This window comes from Neomonachus schauinslandi, chromosome 16 (assembly GCF_002201575.2).
Source record: "Neomonachus schauinslandi chromosome 16, ASM220157v2, whole genome shotgun sequence".
NCBI lineage: Eukaryota > Metazoa > Chordata > Mammalia > Carnivora > Phocidae > Neomonachus > Neomonachus schauinslandi.
This window is the reverse complement of record NC_058418.1, coordinates 9,363,179-9,389,047: the sequence shown is the minus strand read 5'-3', so window position 1 is coordinate 9,389,047 and position 25,869 is coordinate 9,363,179. Positions and strand designations below refer to the sequence as shown.

The following is a 25,869-nucleotide window of genomic DNA, read 5'->3' as shown; positions in this document are numbered from 1 at the left end:
AAAGGAGTTAAGAACCCAATACTCGGGACAAAAAAGCTGCACATTACTACACAGACAGCAGGTATTATAAAAATAAAAAAGAATCCTGTGAAGAACTTTAGGCCAATAATTCAAAAAGAGCGTGAAGAGGACAGCCCAGGTACCACGAGTTAACGGAAGCATCACCAGACAGGGCTTAAGGCAGGCTGCATTCAAATTTGATCTGGAAGGAAACAGAGAGCCCTGGCAGGGCTGGAGCAGGGGAGCTTCACAATCTGTACTTCTGGCTGCTGCAGGGGGAGTGGAAGCCAGAGCCAGGGCGCAGGCAGGTGGAGCCTGGGCCAGGTAGGGGCCAGGGGAGATGGAGAAGACAGGAAGGTCTGGCGGGAGGCAAAGAGCTTAACTCCCAGGTTTGTGGGTCGGGAACTGGGAGGCTGGCGTGCCAAGAACACAGAAAGCGCCGAGGGCCTGCAGAAGAGCACAGGGAGAGATTCCACAGGTTTATTCTGACATAATGAGTCTGCGGTGCCTGTGGAACTTCCAAGGGGAGAACGATGCAAGAGGCAGATGCCTTTACAGGCCTGGAGCTCACCAAAGAGATCTGAGCGGGACAGAAAACTCCTTTTTGCTACCCTGGTGACAAAAATTCCACTTCATTCACCCAACAACTAAGCCTCGTGGAGTCTCTAGGCAGAGGGAAGGGAAGACCGAGGGAGACTGATGAAGAGGCATTGTCCATGTGCACCCAATGGAAAGGTCTGGGTGCTGCTACAGCCCGAGGACTGATGTGAGACACCCCCCCCACACACACACCACCAACTCAACCCAGCGGTTCTTTCACTGTAGAGCAGGATATCTTTGACAATCTAAGGAAAACACTGCCATTCCACCCCACCAATGCCAATCCCCCACCACCTAGCCAACAAGTCATGGGGTTTGCTCTCCAGTTAATCTACCCTCCCTTCAAAGGAGAGGTGTGGGGGGGTTCAGATGGGGACTCAAGACTATCCAAAGAAGGACTGTTGGGGGGTGGTGACAAGGGATCTCCTAAAGGAGTAAAGATCAGAGAAAAGGTCCATCCAAGATTGAGAGGGCCCACTGGACCACACCCTCCCAACAGAGGGACGGAGAGGTGTGCTGGGACTAATGCCATCTGGAAGAGGTGGGCAGTGTGCAGTGAAGGATAGGAAAAGGAGTAGAAACCCTTCCTCCTTGCCCTGTAGGAAATGGCCCACACCCATGCTCACCAGATTGGCCACATTGTCGGGTGTCAGCAAGGGCTGCAGGAACTCGGCTGTGATGTCTGTGTCTGACTGGCCTGAGATCTGGGCTGAGGCCTTGGAGGTTCCCGACGGGCCTGGCTCCAAGTCCTTGTCCTCATCATCTTCCCCCAGGTTGGGCTCTGGGAGAGGGAAGGAGATAAGATGCTGGTGTCCGAGAGAGCAACAGGCCCTCTCCCCTCCTAGGGAGCCCAGGGGGTCCCTGCCTCCAGGCAGCCTTAGCAAGCAGCAGAGTGCAGTGGGCGAAGACCTGGGCTGTAGCCGTGCTCTGTCATCAAAGCACCGCGTGACTTTGGGGAAACAACCTGCTTCTGTCTGTGCCCTGTTCTCCTCATCTGAGAAATGGGAATAAGCCACACCAGCCTGGCTGATCACACTAAACTCCAAGAAGGTGAAAAGGGGGTGCCTGGGTGGCTCAGTTGGTTAAGCGACTGCCTTCGGCTCAGGTCATGATCCTGGAGTCCCAGGATCAAGTCCCGCATCGGGCTCCCTGCTCCGCAGGGAGCCTGCTTCTCCCTCTGACCCTCCCCCCTCTCAGGTGCTCTCTGTCTCTCTCATTCTCTCTGTCTAAGATAAATAAATAAAAAAAAAAAAAAAAAAAAAAAAAAAAAAAGAAGGTGAAAAGGTTAACTAGTAATTTCACTGAGCTTTATTGTTTAAAAACCTCTATCTTTGAAATACTGCTCAACCTCACCAGGAATCAGGAAAATGTAAAGACAACCTAGTAAGATAGCCTTTTTGCCTACATGATTGACAAAAAAATAAACAGCGACAGCTGTTAGTACTGTGCAAATTAGGACTGTGCAAATGTACACTGGTATGGCCTTTTGGAAGGGCAATTTAACCGTAGTGCCAACTTTTAAATATGCGTACCTTTTGACCCAGCAAATCTACTTCTAGATATTGACCCTTAACTCGTATAAATATATACTGAAGGTACAATGTATGGAGAAAAAGCTTTATGTATAAAGATGTTCCCTGAAGCTGGAATGTTTAATAGGATGATGATTTAAGTAGATTATGGCAAAAATGCGATGCAATGTTATACGGTACTTTTTTTTTTTTAAAGTAGGCTCCATGCCCAGCATGGGGCTTGAACTCACGACCCCACGATCAAGAGTCTCATGCTCTACTGACTGAGCCAGTCAGGTGCCCCTGTTATTCAGTCTCTTAAAAAAAGTTTGCAACGCATGTAACAGAAAGCTGATACCCTGCATTAACCAAGAAGAGCAAGGGCACATATAATTCAGTTACAAAAGGCTGAACAGAATGGGCACTTCAAAGACATGCAAATGGCTAATAAATGTAAAACGACACACAGCCTGACTCCAACATGTGCAAGAAAGCAAATCTAAACCAGGGATACCGTTTATACCCAGCGGGTTTATGGAACATCCAGGGCTGGGAAGAGTGGGGTAACGGGCATTCACACACCAGTGGGGGTGTGTACGGTCGTGCAGTTTTTTTGGAAAACAGTTTGGCAACGGCAATCAAGAATGTCCATGCACCCAGTAGCAATGGGCACATCCAGTGCTCAGATCTCGGTTTCTGAAACTACGCCCTGCTTAAAAGAAACCAGGGCTCCTTACGGAAAAGGCTGATTCCCAGGCTGGGGTAAGGAAAGTACAAGAAGAGTCCAGAACATCTTGTTGTGCCAGAAAATAAGAAATGCTCAAAAAAACTAACAGGACACATCAAAGGGTCATCGGAGCCAGCTCAAAGGCTCCCCTTGGCTCAGTATGAGGCAATGTGAGCCACAAAATGAGTACCGAGAGTAATGGATTACAACCCAGAGAGTAAGAATCCACAACTGCAACTGATAATAAAGTAGGGAGAAGAAAGCTCTTCCTTACAGAATGCCAACTAATAAATGTAGAAGGAAAGCTCATTAGAGCAATAACAGATGTTAAAACCACCGGGTCAAAGTCAAGGGAAACAGGTAGTTTTACAGAGTACAAGTATCTCCCTCAACTTCGTATTTACAATGGGGAAAAGTGCACTTGATACTAGAGAAAACTGGGACACACTATTTCAACCAAGTGATCAACACTCCCACCACCAATAAGGTGACAAATTGGTATCATGTGCCTCCTGACACCACACAGAGGCGGTCAGGGCATCAACTCTGCAGCGTCCCTGCTCCAAGTGCAGAACCTGGATGCAGTCAAGAAGCCAGAGCAGACGAGCCCAAACAGGGGGACATTTCGCCCAACAGTAGTCCTGGACTCTTCACAATGGCAAGGTCATGAAGCAGAGGAATGCTGCAGAACGGATTAGGGAGGCCAAAGGGGTGCGACAACTGAATGAAACATGTGAGCCTCGCCTCATCAGGGGTATGCAGGAGCTTTCAGGACTATTCTTGTGACTTGTCTGCACGTCCAAAATTACTTCAAAATAAAACATTTGAGGAAACAGAACAATAAAAAAGGTGGGCAAAAAAACAGCTTTAAATGCACCAACCCCACTACTAGGAATCCGTCCTGTAACTGGACATGCACTCAAGACTCTCATACTATAGCAATCTTTACAGAGATTATTTAAAAAAAAAAAAGACACAAATGTCCATCAACAGGAGGACTGGTTAAAGCAATCTACGTGCACTATAGACTATTATTCCACCATTAAAAGAATGTAGTAGATATCTATGTGCAGATATGGAAGGAGCTCTAAGATGACTACTAAACATATTAAGGTATAGAAACTCTGCTTTGCATGCTCAATTATGGAAGAAGGTAGTAGATCTCTACCTCACTCCTTGTATCAAAATAAATTCCTTGGGGCACCTGGGTGGCTCAGATGCTTAAACGTCTGCCTTCGGCTCAGGTCATGATCCCAGAGTCCTGGGATCGAGCCCCACATCGGGCTCCTGACTCAGCGGGGAGCTTGCTTCTCCCTCTCCCTTTGCCTCTTCCCCTGCTCATGCTCTCTCTCTATCTCTGTGTCTCAGATGAATAAATAAAATCTTTAAAAAAAAATAAAATAAAAAAATCCCTTATTTTTAAAAATAATAATTAAAAAATCCAATTCTCTCATAAACATTCTGGAAACAAACATCAGTGATTCAGAAAAAAAAGTTGTGGGTTAAGGAGGGCTGCCGTGGTTGACACTATTGACAAAATAATACAACCATCAAGAAATTACTTCAGGGCGCCTGGGTGGCTCAGTCGGTGAAGTACCCAGCTCTTGGTTTTGATTCAGGTCGTGATCTCAGGGTCGTGAGATCAGGCCTCGCAAGTGGCTCTGCGCTTAGTGGGCATCTGCTTGAGGATTCTTTCTTTCTCTCTCTCTCTTCCTGCTCCTCCTCCCGCCCCACCCTGGGGCTCTCTCTCTAAAATAAATCAATTAATCTTAAAAAAAAAAAAAAGAAATTACTTCAGAAAGAAAATCCAATTATAAAGGAAACAAAGGAAAGGAGAACTCAGGTATTTCTGAAAGAAAACATAAGTATTACTATAGGGGAGTGGTTACTTTTGGGGAGAGGAGCGAGAGGGAGACTTTTCATTCCATTCCTTTCTGCAAAATTTAAGTAATTCATCATTACTTTTATGTATATTGCACACTTCATTAATTCTATTTTGATATCACCTTCTATGTCATATCTATATACTGTAATTTATAATATAATATTAACGAATACAAATCAAACTCATAATTTAATGTAAGTAACTGAATACTGTAAACATGGTCAGTCCCCGCCACCACCTCTGGCCAGGCCTGGCTCAGCTCCTCAGCTCACCTAACTTCATCTTCTTGAGCGTGGAATCCGAGTCATCTCGGGGCCGCTTGCGGGCATCCTTGCCACTGGGCATATTGCGGGCGATCTCGGCCTGGGGTGTGCCCAGGTCCACCAGCAGCGTGGTGATCTGGGCCTGAAACTCCAAGGAGGCTGGGTGCTTCAGGACACTCAGCAGGTGCAGCTTGAGGTTCTTGCGCACACTGCTCACCTGAGATTTGGCCAGCGTCGGGGGCAGGTTGGCTGTGAGGAAAGAAGCAGGAGCTTTGTTCTGTGGACACAGCCCACGTGTCCCTGCTCGTCTCACAGCCCAAGCCCCAGCTTGGGCGGTGGTGGCAAGAACCTCCTAGAAAAGTTCCTTTGTTCTCGGATCTACTGTGTATGTAGCCTTCCCCCTGTACAAGCTGATGCTTAAAACCCTCAAAAGGTGTCCATCAGGATTAGTCAACCTTAAAACAAAGAGGAAGCTCACCCTTCCTTTGATTAAATGTAAAGGCTCATCTCCCCCCATCTCTGGTCTGGAAATTCCAGTGCGCCTCCCCTGGGGAAGGCTATCATCACTACCTTCACCTCCACAATGCCCCAACCGAACGGCCCCAACGGTGCGCCTCGCTGGTCCTGCCACCAGAATGATTGTCCAATGTCTAACAGTCACCTTGATGAACAAGCCTTCCCTGTTCCACAGAGAAAGAGGATGCCTGTAATTTTGCCTGCCCAGCATCCTTCCCTCCTTCCTCAGCCAACAATGCTCCCATTTTCCTTTGAGGGAACCACCCCGGCTCCATTCTCAGTCCAAGTGGGCAAGAGACTCAGGGCCACTCAGAACAATGCAATCCCTTGGCCATTGTGATTGGTTCAGAGATAAGCTACCAATGTCTGCTCAGCCAATCAGGAACAATGGGCATCAGCCTTTGGACTTTTGCTAGAATGATGGGGAAGGAAACACTCTGTCCCCTGGGGTTGCCAAGTGGATAGAATGGAAGCCTGGAGCTATCGGGGGCCATCTTTGTTACCCCAAGGAAACAGACACAGAACAGAACAAAGCCAACAAGGAGAAAATAAGAGCCAAGAAATGGGAGACAGATCCACGATCTGTTCATATTCACACTTCGAGCCCGGACATTTCAGTTTTCACACATGCATGAAAGTAGAGAAAAGACTATAACAAATCACCAGGTACCCATCAACACTTTCCCTTCTGCTTTCTTTTTTGGTTGTTGGGGTGCAGGAAAGTATTTCGCAGACATCATGTCATTTCACCCACACATACCTTAATATTAAAGACAGCTTTGAACCAGCTTTCTGTCACATGCAACCGAAAGATTCCTGTCTAATCTAGAGCATGCTTCCTATGTCCAGACCTACTAGACTGATGAATCCCTCAGGGATCTGCTACCTAGCTCACATTTTCTCTGGACAGAGCAGACTGGCCAGCGGAGAGCGGGAGGGGAGAGGACCAACCTACCATGCAGGGTTTCATAGGCCTGGATCACCTCTGACATGAACATGGGTCTCTGCCGGGCGATGTTGGCAAGGGAGCCCAGCGCCGTGGTCAGGTTGATGGAGGAGATGGCGGGGTGCACCATGAACTTGAGCAGCTGCTCCAAGGCTGCCTTGCCTTCTTCCCACAGCACATCTAATGAGGGAGAGAAGAGTACCAGTTAGCAGGGGCCTTTCTCCCTGGCCTCTGGAGAGAGCAGACTTTAGGGCCAAAAGGAGAAAGATTCTTACACGATGGCTCAGAAGGGCTGAAAAAACAGAAAATCTAGTGGTTGAGGAGTCCTATGAGATAGACAATTAATGAATATAAAAATTTAGGGGTGCCTGGCTGGCTCAGTCGGTAGAGCATGCAACTCTTAATCTCAGAGTCATGAGTTCAAGCCCCACATTGGGTATGGAGCTTAATTAAGAAAAAAAAAAAAGAAAAGAAAAATTAAGAGATGATGCTCAAAGCATGGGGTTCCAACAGTGAAAGACTAGAAATGATTTTAAATATCCAACTATAGGAATCTGATGATATGAGTGATGTTGAGATAAAACTTTAAATATGTAGATATGCATACGTACACACAGACAAAGCACTCAAAGTCGTTTGTACCACCACTTTCCTTGATCTGGTCCCCAAAAGTTAACCCTTAACAACTTTGGTGGATACCTTCCTTGACATTTTCTATGCAAAAACATACTGGAGGAGCACCTGGGTGGCTCAGTCGGATAAGCGTCTGCCTTTGATCAGGTCATGATCCCAGGGTCCTGGGATCGAGCCCAGCATCGGGCTCCTTGCTCAGCAGGGAGCCTGCTTCTACCTCTGCCTGCCACTTCCCCTGCTTGTGCTCTCTCTCTCTGTGACAAATAAATAAATAAAATCTTCATAAAAGGGCGCCTGGGTGGCTCAGTTGGTTAAGCGACTGCCTTCGGCTCGGGTCACGATCCTGGAGTCCCGGGATTGAGTCCCGCATCGGGCTCCCTGCTCAGCGGGGAGTCTGCTTCTCCCTGTGACCCTCCCCCCTCTCGTGCTCTCTCTCTATCTCATTCTCTCTCTCAAATAAATAAATAAAATCTTAAAAAAAAAAAAATCTTCATAAAAAAGAAAAGCCAACAATTGCAGGCTCTATGAACATACATATATACAAAATGTCCATTCCTGCCTAAGAAAGGTCTGGAAAGAAACACACTCTTAGTACTGTTTATCTCTGGAAAGTAGGACTGGGGGGTGGTATTTTCCCTTTACAACCCTCTGTATGCTTTGCTTGATACTTCAGTAGTGTACATGTACTATGCTTATAATTTGCAATTAAGAAAACCATTAACGGGTGCCTAGGTGACTCTTGATTTCGGTTTGAGTCATGATCTCGGGGTCGTGAGACTGAGCCCTGCCTTGGGCTCTGTGCTGGGTGTGGAGCCTGCTTAAGATTCTCTTTCTCCCTCTCCCTCTGCCTACCCCCACTTGCACATGCACACACTCTGTCTCCCTAAAAATAAATAAATAAATGAAAATTTTAAAAAATGGGGCACCTGGGTGGCTCAGTTGGTTAAGTGTCCAACTCTTGGTTTTGGCTGGGGTCTTGATCTCATGGGTCATGAGAATGAGCCCTGCTTTGGGCTCTGCTCAGTGAGGAGTCGGCTTGAAGATCCTCTCCTCTGACCCTCCCCCCACTCATGCTCATGCTCTCTCTCAAAGAAATAAATCTTAAAAATCAGTTAAAACTAGCTACCATTTACTAAGTGCTCACATCCTCATGGAACCTCATGACAAACTCATGAAAGGGGTAATACTATCACCTACTTTACAAAAAAGGAAATGAAGGTCAGAGAGAAGTAACCCGCCCAAGTTCACATAATAAGCGGTGAAGCTGGGATGAGAACCTAGCATCAGGGCTCTTAACCAATGTCGGTCGATCGATTATTTATTTATTTATTTATTTATTTTTATTAGTTTGTTTGTTTATTTATTTATTTATTTCAGAGAGAGAGTGAGTGTGCGTGTGCGCACCTGGGGCAGGAGTAGGGGAGGAGGGGAAAGAATCTCAAGCAGACTCTGTGCTGAGCATGGAGCCCGATGGGCTCAATCCCATGACCCTGAGATCATGGCCTGAGCCAAAACCGAGTCATGCTCAACTGACTGAGCCATCCAGGCGCCCCTCTTAATCAATGTCTTCTACTGTCTCCAGAAATGAAAAACCAAGAAAGAGAAGGGGGAGGGAAAGAGGGAGGAAGGGAGTCAGAGTAGTTAGTGACTGACCAATGGGATGGGCTGATGGGTGGCACTCACTGTACTGGATATAGGGGTGGTCACGAGGGATGCGGTCTAGGCTGATGTCATGCTCCTGGCGTCGGGGCACCTCCGAGTCAGCCATGCGGGGCGACAAGGTGACGATGAGGCCCTCCACAAACTTGATGGCGTGGGTGCGGATGCCGTCATTGTCAGAATCCAGCAGCAGAATGATGTCTGCAGCCATGGCAGACACCATGTCCCAGCAGGCCTCCTGGAGCTCACTGATGACTCGTGACTTTACCATCCACTGCGAGGGGGCCAGGGAAGAACGGAGACAGAGAGATGGGGACAAGACATCAACTGCCAACTCTATCACTACCCAGAGACCCATAATGACGATGAATACATTCCTTTGGGAAACATGTACTGAGCTACAACTCTGCCCCAGGCCCCGTGCTAGATGACACTGGGGACAAGACCCAGGGGTGACCAAGACCAAGTCTGATTCTGCCCTCATGAGGTTCACAGACAGTGACAACCCAGAGTGAAGAGGCTCAAATCTTAAGACACAGGAATAACAACACTGCCCTCACAACGTGGTGGCCGAGAGTAAACGGATTCATTTATTTCATTAATGCTAATGAACACGACACCACAGTGGGTGCTTTTCCTTACAGCACTTACCTCGGTACAAAATTAAGATTTCTGTGATTCTTTGATAAGCATCTACCTCCCTCACTGGGCCGTGAGCACCATGAAGGCAGGACCCAACCCATCTGAGTCACAGAGGAAGTACTCAGGGAATGTTTGTTAAGCGCATGAATGGATGGATGGATGGAAGGATGGATTAATGGCGATTCCCTGACCATTAGGACATTAGATCCCTTTGTTGTCTGTTCCCAGAGATCAACAGCACATCTTGCCCGTAAAGAATTTGATCTGTCCCTGGTTTAACAGACCTGCCCCTGTGTCCCAACAAAAGCTATAAATGAGACCTGTCAGATCGGGATGTTCCCAGGTGGGAGGGAGCACTCACCTGCAGGGCCACCTTGTAGAGCTGGGTCATAGTGAGGATGGCCTTCTTCACCACATTCACATTCTCATCCCTCAAGAGCATGTTGAGGTTTGCGATCAGTTTTAGCAGTAACTCAATGTCTCGCTTGCTGGGGGATAGAGAAAAAAGGTCAAGGTCAAAGTGGTCTTGGGGTATGTGATGGGAGCCGGTCAGGTGTTGTCAGGAGACTGGAGTTGGGTGGGGGGGAAGTCAGGGACTGCATCTGTCTCGTTTGTCAGCACGTCCAGAAACTGAGAACAATGCCTGGCATCTTCGGACATAGCCACCCATGAACCCTCTCTCTGGGTTAGTCCTGCAAATGCCCACTCTTTTACTCTAGTAGGGCCCTGCTGTTCACATGAGGGGCAGCACAGCCAGACAAATGGACAAGCCAACTGTCTCATTTAGGATAGTACTTCCCTTGTAGTAGCTTGTTGTGAACACTGCAACAATACTTGTAAAGTACTTAGAACAGTAGAGAAAGCATTCGGAAATATTAGCTGTCATTAAGCACTTTGTTTTATGTAACCCCTAGTTTTGTTCATTAATTTGTTTACCTCAGTCCCGAGGGCTCTGAAGGTGGGGGACCCTTTCTAGTCATACAAGCAGAGTCTCATTTTTTGTTGAAGAATGAAATACCTATTTGTTTGATGAATTAAAAAAATTCAAGAAGGCCACACCTAGAGCTCAGATCATGAATATAATTTTTACAACATTCTATAATCTGAAGTTAAATATTAAGCTAATCAGTCAAAAAATATGAAACTCGGGGCACCTGGGTGGTTCAGTCCGTTAAGCGGCCAACTCTTGATTTCGGCTCAGATCATGATCTCAGGGTCATGGGATTGAGCCCTGAGGCAGGGCTTGAGATTCTCTCTTTCCCTCTGCCCCTCCCCACCACCTCCCCCCCGCTCACATGCTCTAATAAATAAATCTTAAAAAAAAAAAAAAAAAAGAAAAAAGAAAAAAGAAACTCAACTGCCAGCTACGTGAAGTCAGAAACAGTATCTGTATTTACTCACTGTTGTATTCCTACAGCCTGAGACACAAATGCCTGGCACATACCTGTTGAACATATATTGAAATTTACCACAAATTCTCCCAGTAAAAGGTGGAGATTACGAATTTGGGCAATAGCATTACAGATATGGGTTAAAATCCCAGCCCTGCCACACACTGGCTTTTTGGCCTTAAAAACTCACTTCGCCTCTATGAGTCACAGTTTTGTCTTGTGATAAATGGGCCACATAACTTATCCATGGTGTTATTTTTGAAGATCTAAGTACATAACAAACTAGGTAAAGCATTTAGTATAATGCCCGACAAAGAGAAAACAGTCACTATTTAGGGGCTATTTTATTTCCTCTGAGTCACAAAGCATCTGATGAATGTTGAATGAACAAATAACTCAGCTTGAATGAATCACTTTATCATTCTGAGCCTCAGTTTCCCTTTCCTTAAAAGGAGGATAACAAAGCCTCCCTTCCCAAGGCTGCTGTGAAAGTTTCAGGTGAAAACAGAGGAGGGGACTTAACATAGCGCATGGCAGAGTAAGCTTCCCATGTGGTCACCACTACAGTGAAATCCTTGTTCAACAAATATGTATTCAGTGCCTCCCATGTGCCAACACCGTCCTAGGCATGGGCATACAGCGGTCCACAATACAGAGAAGGCTTGCCCTCGGGGGGCTGACATTTTTGTGGGGAAGACAAGCATCAGGGTCATTCCAGCTAGTGAGGACACCATAAAGAACAGTGCAGATAGTATGCCAGAGGTGGGGGGCTGCACTGGCAGAGCCAGGAAAGGCTGGCTGAGGAAGACCAGAGTCAAGTGAAGGAGTGAGCTGGGGGCTCCCTGGGGGTGAGCATCCCTTGCGGGTACAGTAAGCTGAGAGAACAGTGTGTTTTGAGGAACAGGGAGGCCAGAGGATGTGGGTGAAGATCAGGGAGGGCACCAGAAGATGAGGTGAGGGGGAGAAGTCTGGGTTTCGATCTAAGTGAGCCAGTGGGCCAGTGGAGCTCTGAGAGCAGGGGAGAGCCGAGAGGATCACTCTGGCTACTGTGAGAGAGGAAGCAGAGCACGGGTCTGGTATTTCCTTTGGGGAGGATAAAAATGCATTGGAACTAGATGGGTAAATGTGCTAAACGTCACTGAATTGTTCATTTAAAAATAGTTAATTTTATGGTATGTGAATTTACTTCAATTAAACAGAAGAGAGAGAGGGGAAACCGGGTAACCAGACAGAAGGCCACTGGAGCCACCTAGGCGGGAGGTAATGGTGGCTTGGAGCAGCCTAACAGCCAAGGAAGTGGTTGAAAGATGGTCAGATGCTGTTTAAATTTTGAAGGTAGAGCCAACAGTCCTTACTGATGACATAGATATGAAGTGTGGGAGAAGCAGAGCAATCATGAATGACTCTAAGATTTCAACCTTATTAAATATTTGCTGAGGAATCAGTGTGCATGGGAGGGAAAATGGGTCCAAGAAGCAGAGGGCAGGGCCAGGCGGGGAGCTGAAGAGGCTATCTCCACCAGGGGTGCTCCCAGGGGCTCCCTGTGTCACCCCATACCATGCCTCCTCGATGAAGCCAATGACAAATTTGCGCACTTCGATTGACTTGTCCGCTTGGAAAGCGATGATCTCCTGCCAACATCAGGAAGGCGGGTCAGGGCTGTACCAGGATCCACCCCCTTACCCCTATACCCACACCCTTTCTCTCCCATTGGTCACTCACGTCCAGGAAGTTGTCTAGTAGTGTAGGATCTTTGTTGATGATCAATTCCTGGACCTGGAAGGACACTGGGGATGAGGAGGAGGGCCACCACACATATAAAACCAGGCTCCAATCAGTACAGACAGGAGCGTGTAGGAGAAAACAGCATGGAGGCAGGCAGCAGATAAACTCAGTTCAAATCTGGCTCTGCCACTCCCAACCATGGCCTGGGCAAGTGGCTTCCTCCGACTTTGTCTGCTCTTCTACGAAATAGGGATCTTAAAACACCAACTCATAGGGCTCTTGTGAAGCTTTAGTAAGAAGATCCTATAAGGCGTAAGGTCCTGGTCGGTAGTGAGCACATGACACACAAGGGGGGCTAAAGAAGAGGGGAGTGCTGCAGGAATTCCTTCCTGAGGCTCATCCATCAATTCTCCACTCTCCTCCTGTTTCTACTCCCCAGTCACACTGCCACAATTCAGCAGGCATTTCATGACAGTGAGAACGCATCTCTGATGCCCTTAGACTTGCCCGGCTCTTTGGAATAAGCCCTTCCCACAGACTTTCTCATAAAAGCCCGGTGCCAGCACAGGCCCGGCTCCCACTGCTAAGAGGTTGAGTCAGCTACCCAAGGCTACAGGCTGTACACGCTGAGCAAGCAGCAGAACTAGGGCTCTCACCCAGGCGACCTGACCCCCCTGACCCCTGAACTTCACCTGCCTCCCGGTCTGAACTGCACGTGGCCCCTTCCCTCCAATTCTTCCTGTTTTCTTTTGCCTTTGCATAATCTATTGTGCCCTCCACTCCACTCGAGACACTCTCCCTCTCTCACTTAGCCTGCTTCTCTCCTCGTCCTCCAGGTCTCAGCTCCGATGTCCCCTCTTCTGGAAAGCCCTCCAACTCCCCACCCCCAGGCTGGGGCAGCAGCCCCCTCAAGCCTCCCACAGCAAGCTGGGTTCCTCCATCCCAGGCCTGCCCACTCTGTTCCCACTGTCTGGTGACCTGCATGTCTTCCCCACTAGACGGAAACCAGGCAGAGAGGAAATACAAGGATGAAGAGCATAGGATTTGGAGTTGGAATCCAGCATTCAAGTCCTAGTTCAGCCAGCTCCTAGCAGACTGACCTGAGGCTCATTATTTTAAGTTCTGAGACTCTGCTTCTTTCTATAGAAACTGGGGACCAAATTACCCTGCTTCACAGAGCTTTTGTGAGAATTAAATGAGAGCATGTCTGTACAGCATTGGGCACCACGGCAAGCATATCCTAAATGCTTAAAGGTGGACACTAGCGTTATACCAGTGTCTTCTTTTTCACATGTTCCCAGCCTCTCCCCTTGGGCTGCTCAGCCCAGCATCACCCCAGACCCTCACCTGCTTGAGTACTGTGATCTTTGAATCATTGGTGATCAGTGCTGCCTGGTTCAGGAGATCCACCACCTGGAAGGAGGGGGAGAGGCAGGGGATGGCGCTAGCTTCGCCCGCCCAGCCCCTCTGGCACCCCCTGGGCTCTGCACCCGGGGGTGGACTGCCCTAAAGACACAGGCTGTGCCTCCCCATTCCACGCCCTTCTCTCCAGGCTCACTCTCTCTGAGGTGGTCATGCCATCGATGCCCGGGCCCTCCTCTTGTGTGAAGAACTGTGACGCCACGCTTCGCCGAGTGACACTATCCCCACTGCTGCCTGCCATGGCTGCTGTCCGGTACTTCCTGGAAGAAAAGAGGACCCATCAAGCCCTGGGGCCCCGTGGATAGGGTGGACCTTCACCCTACTTTGCGTCCACAAAGGGCGCGACCCTCCTTTCCGCTCTGTCCTGCCCCTGTTGGGTCTTCTGAAGCCCCTCTCCCATCCAGGCTCTGTCTCAGACTGTGCGTGTATATAGGGGTTATAATCTGGGAGAGACGGATGTCTCCCAGGCCGGAGGCAGTCCCTTGTGGAGTGCCAGGCCCCACCTCCAGGACTTTGCACATAGCAGGCTGGCCACAAACATCTGCCGAATGACTGAACAAATGAACACACAGCAGACACCTTGCTGGTTTCAGGGCCTCGTCTTGCCATCTGGGCTGTACGTGGGACCAGACATGACAGCAAGCTTTCTACAACACAGCTCTGAGGAACACCAGTCAGAGTCCTACATGCTAAGTATTCAACACATCAGAAAAGGCCTAGTTAAAATAAATGGAATACTATGGAGCTGTTTTTTTAAAAAGGGGAGAGGGGAAGGGAAGACTTTTGGGCATCTGTCCCAGAGTCACACTTGGCAAAACTATTTAATAAGGATCAACTACAGCATTATTCCTAACAGCAAAAGACTATTAGCAACCCAAGTGTTCTCAAACAGGAAGACTGGCTGAAAAAACATGATAAATCCACATAATAAAATACTATGCAACTGTAAAAAGGATGGGGGTGCCTGGGTGGCTCAGTGGGTTAAACGTCTGCCTTTGGCTCAGGTCATGATCCCAGGGTCCTGGGATCAACTCCCACATTGGGTTCCTTGCTCAGCGGGAGCCTGCTTCTCCTGCTCCTCCCCGCTCATACTCTCTCTCGCTCTCTCTGTTGCTACCTCTGTCTCTCTCTCTCAAATAAATAAATAAATAAAATCTTTAAAATAAATGAGGGATGAGAAAATGAAAATCTCTATACATTGATAAACAGTGGATTCCAACATATATTCACTGAAAACATGCGAAGTGGAAGACAATGTTTGCTGCATGCTCCCTTTTTACAAAACACACACACACATATATATATACATATATATATATATATATATACCTACATACACATATATATTTAAAAAAATGAAAAGATAAACCAAAAACCAGAAGAGGAGGGAAAACAGTAAAATAAATCTGGTAGGTCTCAATGTATTATTATAAAAAGCTGTCTGCAACAGCCTATGGCATCAAAGAAAATAGCAATTCAATCCATTTTTGTCAAATTTGTGTATGAAGACAGAGAATGAACTGGGTCTGTTTCCTTTTCTATAAAAGAGGGATGGGGCACCTGAGTGGCTGAGTCTGCCTTGGCTCAGGTCATGATCCCAGAGTCCCAGGATTGAGTCCCACATCGGGCTCCCTGCTCAGTGGAGAGCCTACTTCTCCCTCTGACCCTTCCCCCTCTCATGCTCTCGCTCTCAAATAAATAAATAAAATCTTAAAAAAAAAAAAACGAAATAAAAAACAGGGATGGCAACAGTGTTTACCTCCCAGGACTATTCTGAGGAGTAGATGAGTTAGTATACAAAATAAACACAAGATAAGTACAGCTACTATTTTTATGTTCCCCTGAAAAGATCTGAAGGATGTTGCATAAACTGTTAACAACAATTTGAGGAGGGCGAAAAAGATGCACCTTTTAAAAGGAATGTAATATACTGCAATACAGTAGTTATTCACCAGATGTCTGCTGACTGAATGAGTATCCAACAGCCTCCTTCCTGGTCTCCCTGCCACCTGTCACAGCCACATCTTGCTTAGTGTCCATGCCATCATCCTCACCAAGGCCTAGAAGACCTTGTATGAAAGGCCCCTTTTACCTCTGCCCTCACTTTCCTCTAGGGTCTCTGGGCTCCAGCTCTTCCCTCACTACCCTATTTCAAGTGTCAATTCCTTCTCCCTCTCCATCTGTGTTACTCTATTTTTCTACACAGCCTTTATTACCATCAACATACTACAAATTTACAAGCTCCATGAAGGCCAGGATTTGTGTGCGTCTGTTCACTTTTTAGATCTCCAGCGTGGAACAGTGCTTGGCACCTAGTAAGCGCTCAGTAAATATCTGAGTGAGTGCCAAAGGGCTTCCCCAATCCCTAGACTTAGTATCCCTACCCTTTGGCTCTAGAATGCTTGAAAAATAATAACTAATATTTAAGCATATGTGCCGGGCACAATTCTAATACACATGTTAACTTAAAGCTCCCAACACCAACTCTTGGAGGCAGGTACTATTTTTAATCTCCATTTTACAGATGAGGAAATTTGAAGGCAAGGGAGGTAAAGTCACTTGACTGAAGGCTCACAGCTTCTAAGATGCAGACCCAGCAGTATGACTGCAGAATCTATCCTCCTCACCACCATGCAGTCCTGCCTCTCTGAAAGTCATTCCTTCTCCACCCCAGGTCTGTTCAAGCAAGCCAAGGGGCATGGTACCTGACAACCAGCATTCTCCAGTCCCTTATCAGAACATAATGAACCTCTTTTCCTGATGAACCTTTCCAACTTTTCCACTCTCTCCGTGACAATAATAGAGATCTAGCTTTTTTTTTTTTTTTTTTTTAACCCTGTGTTCTTCCTCTTCTACTTTTTGGTTTATCCTTAAAAAACAAAACAAAACAAAACAAAAAAACAAGGTCTATACACATTTCCCTTTCTTTTGTAAAAAGGGAGCATATAATTAGCATGGCCTTCTCTTTTGTTTGTTTTCACTTAATATATTCTGGAGCCCACTCTCTATATCAATGTAGAGACATTTTCTTCATTCCCTTCCCCCAACCCCCCATTCCCTTTAATAGTTGCATAGTATTTTATAATGTGGATGTTATCAGCTTTTTTTCCGCCAGTCTCCCTACTGAAGAACACCTGGGGTGCTTGCAGTCTTTTTGCTATTACCAACAATCCCTGTTTCCCCTTCCCTCCCGGTGTACTCCTTATGGAGTACCACTGCCCCACTCCCACTTGGGGCTATGACGCCACCCCTCATGTACGGAGTAACCCCAGGAGTATCTTTCATTCATTCAACGAACATTAACCAGGCGTCTTCAGTGCGACTAGCGCTGTGCTAGGAACACAGCGATGACCAACACATACTCTTGTCCCCGTGGGGTTCACGGTCAAGGACCTAATCGAAAAACCCCACAAATAAAGGTCCAATGATAAATCAGACCACATGTGACATGAAGGAAAGGGACAAGGACCTATGAGAGCGTTTAACAGGCGGATTTCGGGGCGGAGGGCGGGAAAGGAGGCCTTCGCAGAGGAAGTGACGTTGATGCCGAGACCCGAAAGATGAATGGGAGTTAGCCAGGCAAAATGGGTAAAAGGATGTTGCGGGCAAAGGGGACAGCATGTGCAAAAATCCTAAGGCGGAAAGGCGCATGGCGAGTTTGAGGAACCGGAAGGCTAGTGCAACTGTGCGAAGTGAGGAACGAGCACAGAGGCCGAGCCGGGGCCCGCGGGGCGGACGCGCCTTGGGGGCCACGTTGGAACTTTGCCCTGAGGGCACTGGGAAGCCACGGGAGGGTCCTGAGCTGGGGAAGAAACTGGGGTCCCGAACGTCACTGCTCCCCTTTCCTCGCAGCGCCCCAACCCGCCGGCCAGCGCCCCTGCCGCTTCCGAGTCCCTCCCCCCTTCGTTCCCGGGCCCCCACGCCGCCCCCAGCTCACCGCGGCGCCGGCCTCCGTCCCCCTCGCGCCCCCTCAGCAGCGCCTCTTCACAGACGCCGCCGTCGCCATCTTCCGTTCGCCGCCGGGACACTGCGCACGCGCCGCGCACACAGGGCCGCCGGGAAATGGAGTCCACACTGCGGCCCGACCCCGCCCCTACCTCCTGCGGCGCGAGAGGCCTTCCGCCCTCCCCCCGACGACGCCGGGATGCCTTTCATTTCCGGCCTTTGAACGCCATGCCTTAAGGGAAATGTAGTCCCTTAGCAGAGGCACTGGACGGAAAGGGAGGTAGAGGCTTCTGGGAAATGGAGTTCACGGTTGTTCTGAGTCCCTGGACGGCTGGTGTTAGAGAGGGTGGAGAGTCTGGGCGACTAAGCTCCTAGGTCCTGGAGGTGGTCTGTTGCCCCAGTGGAGTCTAAGCAGAGTCCCCGATCCCGTCCACCTTAGGTCCTGACCATTTACGCAGTCTGGAGCATTTCCAGTTGTCGGAAGCTTCAGTCTTCCTGTCCGTCCAATGGGAATGTGGGTTCGAGGGTCTCTTACGGTCCTTATGGTAGCATATACTGACCTCTGGAGTCCACTGCGCTCTGAGGCCCCTGTCCTCCGCCGCGGTCATGCTGGGCTCTGGCTATTCGCCTTCTCCTGTCGAGGTGATGAAACCCGCTGGCGTAGAAGAGCCCCAGAACTCTGCCCTTGGGGCCTTTAGCATCGGCAGTGTCTCCCACCCGTAGCTCCCTCTCTTCAGCCACCTCCAGCTCTCGTGGCCCCGGGCTGCGGCTCCCGGCGCCTGAGGTCTGTCTCCGCGCAATCCCGCAGGGGGCGCCCCAGTCCGAGCGCGCCGCCCTCGGGGAGGCGGGAGGGGAGCCCGGGGCGGGAGAGGGCGGGGGGCGGGGGTGTCCCAGCTATAAAGCGTGGCCGCCTCCCGCGGCGCCCAGGACGGCTGGGACCCCGGGCGGTCGGACGGGCGGGCACCGGTCGGAACTCGGGCCGTGCCGGCTGAGAGATCTGAAGCGCTCGGTTCCCCCCGGGCCGGAGCGGGGGCGGGAGGGGGCGCAGGCCCGGGGGATGCTGGGCTCGGTGAAGATGGAGGCCCATGACCTGGCCGAGTGGAGCTACTACCCGGAGGCGGGCGAGGTGTGTCCACGGGGATGGCGGAGCGGGAAGTGGGGGGCAGGAATCAGGGTGCGAGCGTGAATGGGGGGCAAGGATGGGGTGTGGGATCAAAAGGGGGCCCCAACTACAGTTGAGGAGCGGAGGAACTAGAGACACGCAGACCAGGTGTAGGAGTCAGGGGTGGGGGACGAGGCGTGGGAGTGCGGTTTAGGCTGGTTGGAGCGAGGGCTCAAACGGAAAAATTTAGGCAAGGGTCAGGTCATAGTTTACGGGAAGACTGGGTGTTGGGGACCCAAAATCCAAGGGATTAAAATGAAAAAACAAAAACCAAAAAACAAAGATAGGAACCCGAGTTCCAGGATAGGGGACAGAGCTGGGGGATTAGGAAATGGGGTTCCAAAGAGGGGGAAAGACCGGAGCTAAGAGATGGGAGAAAAAGGTCACCATTAAGGAAAGTCTGAGGTGGGAGCTCAGGGATAGAATATAGTTAAAGATGGGGGTTCTGGGGTAGAAATCAGAATTGGGATTGGGGGATAAGCATCTTCGGGGTGGCGACCTAAGAGTCAGAAATAGGGATTGGTGCTCAAAGTTAAGAGATGGAGGTGCTCAGAGATGAAACATGGTTTGGGAACCTGTAATAACAGGTGGGTGAGAGTTGGGGCTCAGAGAAATGGGGGCCCAGATGGGGTCAGAGTTGGGATCCTGAGAGCAGATGTGAGCAACGGCATTGTCAGGAGAGGGGTCAATATCCACCCCCATCTCTATTCATGATCCTTACCCCTCCCGGCTGAACTTCAGTGGTTTAATTGTTTTTAGAGACCCTCAGCAGGGATACTGCTTGTTGGAGGCTGGAGGGTTTCAGATTTCACACACACCCCCCCCTTCCAGTAATCTCCAGTAATTGCTAATGTCCTCACTTGTCCCATCTCTGACAAGGCCACCCTTAGAGTAGGGGGCAGGGTGTATCGTAATTCCCTCACCTCTGCAGAAGGAAAGTCCTTCCCCAAGTCTAACTCCCTTTCCCATTGCTGCAAGGGCTCCTCCTTAGCTTGTTCTTTCTATAGTCAAGATTGTGAAATGGCAGGGGAGGGGTCCTAGTAGGAGGGTTATGGGGGTCCGGACATTTGGTTTCTTAACCTGGAAGGAGACTTTGGGCTTCAGGTCAGAGGGGGACTGGAATGTTTGAGATCCCCAAGGATTTAGAGATCTGGGGGCTTACAAGGGGCCCCACCGTGCCTGAGTCCTGGGTCTGGGGTTTGAACCTAGGGGTGGGACTCCTGGTTTCCCAGGCCTGCGGGGATTGGCAAAGTGCCCAGGAGGGGCCAGTCCTGGGACTATGGAGGTGTGAGGTGCACGTGGGGTGGGGCATGCTGACCAGGGAAGGGATTGGGAGGGCTGAGAGCTGAGGGTGAATTTGTATGGTGGGGAAGGCAGAGAGAGACCAGGTTGGAAGTGGAGGCTCCCAGGTAGTGGTGGGGGGAGGAGGGTGGGTTGCTGAACCCCTAGAGAGTTCAGAGCCTGGGGACATGATTGAAGAAGACCCAACTACAGATCTATGTTTGGGTGGGGGGCACATCTTTAAGAAGTAAGTTGTGTGGGTCTAAGGATGGAGGAGTCGCTATTGGGGCACAGTCTGAAGTGTAAGAATTTGCGTTTGCACATTGAAATTGTGTCAGAAATTGAGGGACAGTCTAGAAATGATTCACATTTGAGAGCATATTTTGGAAGAGTTAACATATGGGGGGCCGGAAATGGAAATATGGTGTCCCCAGCCTTCCCATCCGCTGAGCCACCTCCTCACCCTGGGTCAGAACAATAGGGAGAGAAACATCTGCACTCACTCAGCAACTAAGAACTAAGAGGGTACTAAGAGGGTCCCCAAACTGCTTCTTGCTCACAGCACCCTCCTGCTGGGGTGATTGACACCCCCGGTCAGGCTCCCCGTCAGGAAGGAAATTGGAAAGTTAGCACCCTGGGGTGTCCCGACTGCCCTCCAGTTCTCACAGATCAGCTGGTCCAAGTGCTCCCGCCTTTTAGAGATGGGAACTCTGAAGCCTCTCCAAGTGTTGGGGGCTGCTGGAGGATCTGGACTGGGACTGGGACTAGAAACCAGCCTTCTGGCTTCACGCGGCCTTCCTCTGCTCCTTGTCACACCCTCCCCCAGAGACAATAAGGAAATGAAAGGAGAGAAATTCCAGCCTCCTGGGATGGGGGTGCAGGTCCCCTGAGGGCTTCCCCCCAATCTCAGCCCCGCCCTGGCAGGGGAGATCCGGCTCACACCCGGACACTGGGGGTTCATCCCAGCCCTGGGGCGTGGGAAAGCCAAGGGTGGATTAGGGCAGCTGGAGTGCTTGAGGTCAGACCTCAAGGAGGACTTCCGGGTGGGTGGGGACCCAGAAAAGGAGGGCCCTGGGGTCCCAGTCATTCTTCCTCTGTGATACAGAGGACGCTCATGGAATTGGAGAATTGGAGTGAGGGTCACGGAGGGATTTAGGAACTCTCTGTGGATGCCCCTGAGTCCATTGCCTCCCCTCAGCTCTGAAGGACCCGCTTCCCTTATCCTGAGGAGAGGGCAGAATCAGCCAAGGTGGTGGTGGGGACACCAGTGCGTGGAGGAGGGGTAGCTGTGATTCCAGTTTCAATGGGAGGCTTCTGGGGGGATGGTGATGCTGAGGTGAAGAGACAGAGAGGTCCAGAGATGTGCTGGAGGGAAAGAGACATGGCAGGAGAGGGGGGCAGAGAGAGACAGGGAGAGATAGGGTGGGGGGAGAGGATAGGGTTGGGGAGAGTCACGAGGAGGGACAGGCAGGGGGGTTGGGGAGAGATGAGAGAGAGACAGGAGAAGGAGGTGAAGACAGAGGGGTGAGAAAGAGATGGGGAGAGACAGGGCTGGAGGAGAGGAAGCTTGGATGGAGACTGGGGAGTAGAGGGGAGAGGGAGAGGGCAAGAGCAGGGAGGTACTGAGACGGCGGGGGGGGGGGGGGGGGGGGGGGGGGGAAGAGATGGACAGATACACATGGAGCCAGCTGGGAGACTCAGAGACCAGAGACAAAAGAACTGCCTGGAAGTGTCTGAGAGAGAAGAGAATTTCTCTGCCTAGACTCAGACTAGAGTTGGTTGTCACCTGTCTCCGGCTCTCTGAGTGACTCCGGCCATTCCCTTCTCTCTCAGGACCTTGGGACCTGCAGACCCTTACAGTGACAGGGGACAAGACAGGACCCACTGACTCACAGCAAAGGCGGCTTCTGCTGGAAAGATAGCAGCACCCCCAGGGCCATGAGACCCCCGCGTGGGGAGGGAGCAGGGCGGACAGGGGGCCATTAGCGGACTGAGGGAGAGAAGATGGTGGACAGTGGATGGAAAGGGTAAATACACACAGCGAGGGAGAAATCACCACCCACCATATTTTCTGTTTTCCATGTTTATCTGGTTCCTTTCCTGCTAGACTGTCAGGTCTGTGAAGGCAGGCGTTTCTGCTTGTCTTGGTCACTTGCTTTTGTAGCATGATCCAGAGCACTGGTCTGGAGCCGGACTGCCTGAATTCAGAACCCCAGCTCTGCCCCTTCCTTACTGTCTGACCCTGGACAACCCCTCTGGGCCTCAGCTTGCTCAGCTATACAATGGGTGTTATCATAGCGCGGTTGTAAAAGTTGAACAGAGACCTTTCCTGTGAAGTGCTTGGAGCAGTGCCTGGTACAAAGTAGGTGGCCAGATAGATATTTGTTTAATGGATGGAAGAATAGAGGGTTATTTAGAGAGACCTAGTGATGTCTACTGTTTTTCATTGAGCTAAGATGCATGTTTTTCATTTGAACATTTCTGAAAATGGGATGGGTTTTATAGTCAATGGTGTCTAGGGACTGACAGTGTTTTTTCCCCCCTTATTGGTATTATTCTTATTGGTACTTAAAATAACACGGCAGCTTACAAATAGCGATGTCTTAGATTTAATGATATATGGTAAAGAGGCAATATAGATTAGGTTGAAACGTGATTTCTGATACTGAAACATTTAAACAATTTTTTTAAGTTTTATTTATTTAAGTAATCTTTACACCCAACGTGGGACTCGAACTCACAACTCCGAGATCAACACTCGTATGCTCTTACGACTGAGCGAGCCAGCCAGGTGCCCCTCCCCCACCCCTCCGCAATCCTGAAACATTTTTGGCCTCTAACAACTGTAATTCTATAACCCAAAAGAGTGATAGAGAGTACCCATATTTATAGATGGGATGGAGATAAGTCAGGAGTTCTCGATTTTTTCGGTTTCAGGACCTCTTTACATGCTTAAAAATTATTGAGGACCCCAAACAGGTTTCATTCATGTAAATTATGTCTATCAATAGTTACTGCATTAAAAAAAGAAGAGTTACTGTATTAGAAATTAAAACTGAGAAATTTTTATAGTATGGATTAATTAATTGTAAGATTTTACTTAGTTGAGACAGAGACAGAGCGAGTGAGAGGATGAGCGGGGTGGGGGGCAGAGGGAGAGGGAGAAGCAGACTCCCCACTGAGAAGGGAGCCCGACGCAGGGGCTCAATCCCAGGACCCTGGGATCATGACCTGAGCCGAAGGCAGACGCTTAACTGACTGAGCCACCCAGGCACCCCTGGATTAATTAACTTTAAACCAACCATTTTTTAGCATAAATACTGTGTTTTTATTAATAACTATATTTCGGGGCACCTGGCTGGCTCAGTTGGTAGAGCATGCAACTCTTGATCTCAGGGTCATGAGTTCAAGCCCCATGCTGGGCGTGGAGCCTACTTAAAAAAATAAAAATAGGGGCGCCTGGGTGGCTCAGTCATTAAGTGCCTGCCTTTGGCTCAGGTCATGATCTCAGGGTCCTGGGATCGAGTCCCACATGGGGCTCCCTGCTCGGCGGGAAGCCTGTTTCTCCCTCCCCCACTCCCCCTGCTTGTGTTCCCTCTCTCGCGTGTCCCTCTCTGTCAAATAAATAAATAAAATCTTTAAAAATAAAAATAAAATAAAATAACTATATTTCAAAACATTTAGTGAGAGGAGTGGCACTGTTATATTTTTGGCAAATCTCTTCAGTGTCTGGTTCAATAGGAGACAGCTGCTTGTGGCTGCTTCTACATTTGGTCTGTTGCAATGTCACATGTCCGGTGGCCTCTGGAAAACTCCACTGTAACTCCTGAGAGAGACAGAGAGTGAAAAAGGCTAGTAATTTCTTAGTATTATATGCAAATAGTTTTGACCTCCTGGACATCCTGAAAGGGTCTTGGAGACTCCCCAGGGTGTCCTGGACCACACTTTGAGAACCACTTAAAGCATGAGCTCCAGTATAGGGATCCCTTGGGGGATGGAGGATGAGGTCAGGGATGGGGCGCATGAGGATGGGGAAGAGAGAGAGACTTCCAGAGACAGCCATCTGCAGACAGAGGTAAGGATGGGAGGGACTTGTAGAAGAGGCAAGACAGACAGACAGATGGACACATAGTGGGGGCCAGTGACCCTTTGCCGACCAGGAGAGTGGCAACTCACTGCCCTCCCCCCATCTCTCTTTCTCTCCTTGCAGGTCTACTCGCCGGTGACCCCAGTGCCCACCATGGCCCCCCTCAACTCCTACATGAGCCTGAACCCTCTGAGTGCTCCCTACCCCCCTGGGGGGCTCCCTGCCTCTCCGCTGCCCTCAGGACCCCTGGCGCCCCCAGCCCCCGCAGCACCCCTGGGGCCCACCTTCCCAGGCCTGGGTGCCAGTGGTGGTGGAGGCAGCGGCTCAGGGTATGGGGGCCCGGGCCCGGGGCTGGTGCACGGGAAGGAGATGCCGAAAGGCTACCGGCGGCCACTGGCCCATGCCAAGCCGCCATATTCCTACATCTCGCTCATCACCATGGCCATCCAGCAGGCGCCGGGCAAGATGCTGACCCTGAGCGAGATCTACCAGTGGATCATGGACCTCTTCCCCTACTACCGGGAGAACCAGCAACGCTGGCAGAACTCCATCCGCCACTCACTGTCTTTCAACGACTGCTTTGTCAAGGTGGCGCGCTCCCCAGACAAGCCGGGCAAGGGCTCCTACTGGGCCCTGCACCCCAGCTCAGGGAACATGTTTGAGAATGGCTGTTACCTGCGCCGCCAGAAGCGCTTCAAGCTGGAGGAGAAGGTGAAGAAAGGGGCTGGCGGGACCTCCACCTCCAGGAACAGTGCAGGGGCGGCTGCCTCGGCCGCCGCCCCTGCCGCCACGGTCACCTCTCCCCCACAGCCCCAGCCTCCGCCCCCTGAGCCGGAGGCCCAGGGCGGGGAAGACGTGGGGGCTCTGGACTGTGGCTCACCCCCTTCCTCCACACCCTATTTCACTGGCCTGGAGCTCCCCGGGGAGCTGAAGCTGGATGCCCCCTACAACTTCAACCACCCTTTCTCCATCAACAACCTGATGTCGGAACAGACACCAGCACCTCCTAAACTGGACGTGGGGTTTGGGGGCTATGGGGCAGAGGGAGGGGAGCCTGGGGTCTACTACCAGGGTGTCTATTCCCGCTCTCTGCTTAACGCGTCCTAGCAGGGGTGTGGGAGTGCGGTGGGCGGGGTATGACTGTAGCTCACACCATCAAGCGCTTGGGGCCTGATCCTCCTGGTGACACTTGGCTCATCCCGTCAGTTACCATCTTGGTTGGTCTATTACTGCGGTGACTGCTGTCTCTGGAGGCATCGGGCCAATCCTTTGGGTACTGTGATAACTGCTGTTGACATCTTGGCGGGCCCACTGGGTACTACAAAGACTGCCATGTCCATTGATGTTATTCGTCCATCTCTTGGGTGCTCTGATGGCCACCACCCGGGATGACATCTTAGTTGGCCCTTTGGACATGGTGATGGACATCCTCTTGACTAATCCTTTGGATGTGATGGTAATACCATTCCAATGA

The 25,869-nt window shown here is 50.1% G+C and overlaps 2 protein-coding genes across 2 annotated transcripts in view; one reads left to right on the top strand and one right to left on the bottom strand.

The window, feature by feature from the left end:
* The window catches only part of SYMPK (symplekin scaffold protein), a 35,863-nt gene extending 17,924 nt beyond the window's left edge, over nt 1–17,939 (bottom strand). Inside the window, 10 exon segments of the mRNA XM_021681344.2 lie at nt 1,227–1,381; nt 4,996–5,235; nt 6,458–6,628; nt 8,765–9,014; nt 9,744–9,870; nt 12,331–12,404; nt 12,496–12,549; nt 13,846–13,911; nt 14,057–14,180; nt 17,858–17,939. Of these exon segments, the coding sequence (XP_021537019.2) occupies nt 1,227–1,381; nt 4,996–5,235; nt 6,458–6,628; nt 8,765–9,014; nt 9,744–9,870; nt 12,331–12,404; nt 12,496–12,549; nt 13,846–13,911; nt 14,057–14,161 (1,242 nt within the window). The 5' untranslated portion in view covers nt 14,162–14,180; nt 17,858–17,939.
* Nucleotides 17,940–18,922: 983 nt separating this feature from the next.
* FOXA3 (forkhead box A3) lies at nt 18,923–25,502 on the top strand. The gene is made up of 2 exons (XM_021681169.1): nt 18,923–18,991; nt 24,519–25,502. Exons 1-2 carry the CDS (start codon nt 18,923–18,925, stop codon nt 25,500–25,502), a joined length of 1,053 nt encoding a protein of 350 aa, XP_021536844.1.
* Nucleotides 25,503–25,869: the final 367 nt, after the last annotated feature.

Coding starts and splice junctions, on each gene's coding strand:
- FOXA3 (XM_021681169.1), top strand. CDS start 18,923: ATGCTGGGCTCGGTGAAGATGGAGGCCCATGACCTGGCCGAGTGGAGC. Junction 18,992..24,518: donor ACTACCCGGAGGCGGGCGAG/GTGTGTCCACGG, acceptor CTCTCCTTGCAG/GTCTACTCGCCGGTGACCCC.